Here is a 5,868-nt window from a genome sequence, read left to right as displayed (position 1 = left end):
TTTGCAAAATTATAGAGCTTGACTAGAGGGCTCATCATGATATTTTTTGGCATATGTCAATGTCTTGCAAAATTTCCTATGCCTTCAAAACAAAAAAAGAAAAGTTGATTACATTTGGATAAAATCCCTTGATCCACAATCGTTAAAAGTAGCTCAAACCTACTTACATGTGCCCGTGTTAAGCATATCTTAGATTCTGCTTTGAAAAGTGCATCACATTTGGGATGCATGCAGACCAAAGCATTGCAATGCACATCCCCGATTAACAATCTCATCCCTTTTCTTTGGACCATTTCAATGTTTTGCATGTTGCTGCATGCTGACATTATAGACAAGAATCAGGGCTCTAGTAAGTATATTTTTCTTATAAATTGCTATTCTTTCCTACTTTGGAATAATATAGTATGTCACCTAGTATGTATGAACATTTTTGAAATATGCTATGGGAGCTCGCTAGCTGACATGGGTAGCTTTCCAAATGAACACTCCATAATGTTATTTGCAGATTGTCCTACACACCATGACTTGGTGCTCTCAAGGTTAAGGAGCAGGTTGCAGCAGGATGCCAGGTTGAGCCAAAGGCTCTTTTCCTAGTATCTGAATGCAGAAGCCACCATGTGGCATTATATATATATAGATTTTTAAACATCACTGCCATGAAAAGCTCTAAATAAAGAAGACTCCAGTACGTGAAAAGCTAGTTTCTCTCTCTCTCTCTCTCTCTCTCTCTCTCTCTCTCTCTCTCTCTCTCTCTCTCTCTCTCTCTCTCTCTCTCGCACTTGCAAAGAGTGTACAGAGACATACCTGCAGACAAAGCTCGAAGCTTCTTGGAACCTGCGAACTCCAGATCGAATTTCTTTTGAGAGCAATTCAACAATGCAAAGTGCTTTTTTTATTTTATTCACTTGGTGAAATCGGCCTTCTTTTGCAGTGAAGCCTGAATACCTAGCTATAAGCCTACCTGCACCTTTCCCGCGTAGCGATCACTGCGCCTTCCCTGCATAGCGATCATAGCAGCTTTGTGTGCAACAAGACCCAGTGGCCAGCTGAATAGTATGTCCAACTTCAACTACCATACTCAACTCGTTTCTGCACGTGCAACTAGTTATGGCTAGCATTATGCCGCTCCAACTATAGCTCATGCTTAACTGTTCAATGTTCATGGAAATGATATATTGTAGCAGGTCCCCATGCCTAATTCTCAAGATTCACACCAATTCGTTTCCGCGATGTTTGTCCGTGCAAGCAGCAAGCCCGGAAGAACCGGAAAGGAGTACAATTGTTGTGAAAGTACAATTCTGTCTTTGCTGTATGACCTTTCAAACTTGGTTATATTTTGTAGATCATCAAGATGGAGGGTACTTTGGCCGCTTCTTGACGTGATGAGCACTCTCAAAAGAATAGTACGGTTGGAACAGGAAAAAATACTAAAAAAAAGAATGCAGGTTTTGAACATTAGAGCCATTAAGCTTTATACATGGCACATTTGGAGACTCATAATTATGAAAGAGCTAGGTAATTTTGTCCTATAACCATCTAGAAGCTCAGCTAATGTGGTGACTGAGTGGTCTCCACAGCATGCTCATGGCAAAGACCATAGTAAAGGCCACACATAAGCCCACAAAGATTGCCTCTAATTGGAAGATCTCATCACCATCTTCCTACTTATTTGTAGTTGTATAAGTATTACCACTTCCTTTTCTAGGGATGCATTGTTGCTGGAGAGGCGATCCGTAGATCCCTTTGTTCCCAAGAAAAGGCTGAGGTGTATCGAATGTGCTCCATTGCCTCCAGCGGGAGATTGGGTCCTCTAGATAGTTATTAGAAATATCCACCACACTGAAAAATGTAAGTGTGCATAACGCCTCTCTAGGGATCTCTCCATCCAGTTCATTCTTAGCAAAATCCAGGGAGAGCAACTGTTGAAGCTTGTAGTGAGATGGTTCAAGTGAGATGATTGTGGGATAAGTTCAAGAAGATCAAACCAGTATGTGAACCTAGCTGTTGGGGGGGATACCTCCCAACAAGAGCATTGTTAGAGAGGTCTATACACACTGTGGCTCTGAGGATGTAGGTCAAGCGCAGCTCGCCCCCTTTACCCTCAACTGTGATCTTCTCATTGTACAAGGTAGTGCTTGAGTCCTTGCCAGCTTCCAGGTTGTAGAGAAAACCCTGTAGCAATTTCTGGTCAAGGCTTTCACCAGGAATGCCTCCACTCAAGTTGTTAAAGGAGAGGTCAAGAACCTAAAGCAGAGAGGTATCCCATTTTGTGTGTGGGAGAGAGCCAAAGAAGTTCTTGTTGACTGAGACTGAGGATCACAACACGCAGAGATCGCATGTCCTGAAACCATGGAGGTATCCCACCCTCAAGGGCGTTGTGCAAAAGATTCATCACCTCAAGACTTGCGCTAAGATTGTGAAGAGAACTTGGAATAAAGCCCACCAACAAGTTGTGCCGAAGAACCAATGACCGCAGTTGCTGGCAATGCCGGCCTATGTTCGTGTGATCAATCCATGGCAGAGGTCTGTTCTAGTGCTACTGAAACAGAAGATATCAAATTTCAATTGATGATCAACTGGCCTAATCTGGAGTCGAATGAATGCACATTTGGACGATGCCTGTACATGATTACCATAACAATAGTGAACTAGTTCAGTTTTTAGACTTCATCAGTACTTTTGTGTGGTTTCATTTTCAGGTATATTGAATCATATCTCAATTTTTGTTTAATCCATTATTGGGAAACACAAAGTTCCTCACAACATTCTATAGCAACGCCTACCAAACAAGAATAATTAAGCTCACTTGGACAATGATAAAAGACTCATTAGGGCGCTGGGCTACTAGCGAGGTAAGATAGTTTCAACAAAAGCTTGAAGGTTTTTGGAGGATGAACCAGAGGCATCGAGGGCAGCATGGCAAGCGATGTCTCAAGTCCGAGCAGCTGAGCTTTGCAAGGGGTTCGACCTACTAATCACCTCTCGCATGATGCATTCCACCTCAGCTCTGCTCACAATACCATTCTCACCTTCTGTCTTCAACAGCTTGCCGATGTGCACAACCTCGTCCACCCACTTGCCATTCATGCCTTGGTCCCCAAACGTGGGGCAGCATAACATGAGCACACCCTTGCACAGTGCCTGCAGCATCGAGTTCCAGCCACAGTGCATGAGAAACCCCGCTATCACCGGGTGCGCCAATATCTTCCTCTGTGGCGCCACCTCCCGCATCACCAACCCCCTCTCTGCAATCCTCTCCTCAAACCCGCTCGGCAACTGCTGCGTCCGCGCCTCTCCCTTTTGCTGCTGATCTGGGATCCTCAACACCCATAGAAATTGCTGCTTACTGGCTTCCAGCCCCGCTGCAATCTCCTGTGCCTGAGCCTCTGACATGCAGGCAATCGTGCCAAACGCTACATACAACACTAATGCTGCCGGCTGCTCATCTAGCCACTTCAAGCACGTCGTCCTCCACACATCCACATCCGCTGCCTTCACGAGGAAAGATGCTAGCAGAAGCGGAGCCACAACCTTTATGTCCATCTCAGGGGCTTTCTCCCCATCAGACCATCTATCATCTAGGCCTATCAGTCCAGGTTTTGTATAGCTCACACGAGACCAGTTTGTCATTGTCAGTAAAAACGATGTGAACCCATTTATGAATGACCTAGTATGTTGCCACGATTTTAAAAATGACATTTTTAATGTGAATCACTTTGTGAATCAAAGGCGGTGCGAAGGATTGCACGAGCAATGAACAACAAACAGGGAGCTTCCAATGTGTGTGTGTATGCATTTTCGCCATAGAAGCTTCCAATGGAGCTCCATTGGGGCTCCATTGGAGCTCCCCCATGCCTTGAAAGGCATGGCATGCTGCTCTTGCAGCATGCCTTTCAAGGCATGGAGGAGCTCCATTGGAAGCTCCTACGGTGAACCTAGACACGCATGCGCACACACACACACACACACACACACACACACACACACACACGTGGAAATAGCCATTTGGTGCAAGACTTTATACACACACGCCTTTTTGGTATTCTCAACATAAACAATGTCTGGAAACCAATTTATACACTTTTTTGGTATTCTCTATGTCACCGCTATCGTGTCCAGACGTATAAGGATCTAGTTTCCTTTGATTGTTTAGATCTAGTGATTGCGTACAAGGTTAATTAAAAAAAGCTATAACTGATTAATCCATTTAAAGTTCTGTGAAGAGTCAGATACCCGTCGCAAATCAGTCATTACTAACGTGTTTATCCCTTTGGGCCTGAATTTATTCATGTATTCAAAGTGGCAACTAAAAGTTTAAGTGCTTTCCTGTATCTTTTTTTCCTAGCCAATGGTATTGGAATGTTTGGAAACTAATTTATACACCTTTTTGGTATTCTCGACATAAACAATGTCTGGAAACTAGTTTATACACCTTTTTGGTATTCTCGACATAAAAAATGTCTGGAAACTAGTTTGTACACCTTTTTGGTATTCTCGGCATAAACAATGTCTGGAAACTAGTTTATACACCAATTTGCCAATAAACCAGTATAGCATTATAACAATATAGACGTGTAGCATTATCAACACCAGTACTGCCAGTACCAATACTAGCACTGAGAGTATGAGACTAGTACCAATGCTAGTATACCAGTTGACCATGATTGCAGGATAGTAGTACCAGTACTACCAGTACTGGTACTGGCACTGAAAATGACTGTAAAAAGTTTGTTTAAAATGATGTAATTGGCTACCAAAGTCTCTTAAAATTTCGCTTTCAATTATAAGGTTACTTACACAAAAAGGTGTACCTATGTCAAATGGATAATAGCTAGAGTACCAATTTACCAAGATAGCGGTACTACGAGTACCAGTACTACCAGTACCAGTACTGGCACTAAAAATGTGAGACTCGTACCAATACCAGTACCAATACCAATACTAAGTACGTCAGTTGGTATACCAGTTTAGAAGTATCGCAATTTCAGTACTAGTACTAACAGTACTAGTACTAATAGTACTAGTACTAGCACTGATTGATACCACTACCAATACCAGTATACCAGACTTGTATTAGTTATTTTAAAATTATAATTTACCAGTTTGAATGCACTTACATTCACAACCGTCATATATTAAATGACGTACCTTTTAGAGTGACCATTACATTTATGGAATTTATGTCTTTTTTGTACTCTAATTCTGGTCCTATCCTGTGGTAGATTAGTAAATGTACTTACATCCGCAAACTTACTTTGATTCAAAAACCTCAAGCTTGGGAAAAATGGTATTATCTCTATTTGGCATGATTTTTGACTTTATCGCATGCATATGCTATGGACTTATTTGACTTTAATGGCATGGGCTACAAACATATTTGACTCTGATGGCATGAGTTGTGGAATGGGGATTTTTTTTGTTTGCATTGCCATTATGCTGTTGGAATTTTGATAGCTTACCAATGTAGTCAAGGTTTAGAGTTTATTTGGCTAGTCGAAAGTTTTATAATCTTTGAATTGGTGTGCATAGTGATATACAACTCTAGAATGTTACTTTGTCTCTCTAAATATTTTAGAAGAGAAGTCATTCTCTCTCTCTAGCTTTAATAATCTCTTCTTCCAATGGTAACGCGCATATATACTATCTCTCTAGAATTTATACTTTCTCTCTCCGTCAACCACACATATATGGAGTCTTATGATGATTGAAAATTATATTAAATAGATACTTTATGCTATGACACATGTTTGGTTATAAAAAACTCAAAAGTTTGATGAAATTGTCAAAAAAACTTGAAATGAAAAACTCTCAAATGTTAAATCCCCGATGCTATGCATAGCCAGTAAAAATCGGGGTTATAGCAATTAA

At 41.3% G+C, this 5,868-nt stretch overlaps 1 protein-coding gene across 1 annotated transcript; it reads right to left on the bottom strand.

The window, feature by feature from the left end:
* Positions 1–2,810: 2,810 nt before the first annotated feature.
* Positions 2,811–3,630, bottom strand: LOC147446707 (zeatin O-glucosyltransferase-like). Its single transcript, XM_086524739.1, has one exon. The coding sequence runs from the start codon at positions 3,628–3,630 to the stop codon at positions 2,932–2,934; it is 699 nt and encodes a 232-aa protein (XP_086380865.1). The 3' UTR covers positions 2,811–2,931.
* Positions 3,631–5,868: the final 2,238 nt, after the last annotated feature.

This window comes from Adiantum capillus-veneris, chromosome 12, assembly GCF_014529385.1.
Source record: "Adiantum capillus-veneris isolate H3 chromosome 12, ASM1452938v2, whole genome shotgun sequence".
In the NCBI taxonomy this organism is placed as follows: domain Eukaryota; kingdom Viridiplantae; phylum Streptophyta; class Polypodiopsida; order Polypodiales; family Pteridaceae; genus Adiantum; species Adiantum capillus-veneris.
This window is presented reverse-complemented; position numbering and strand designations above follow the sequence as displayed.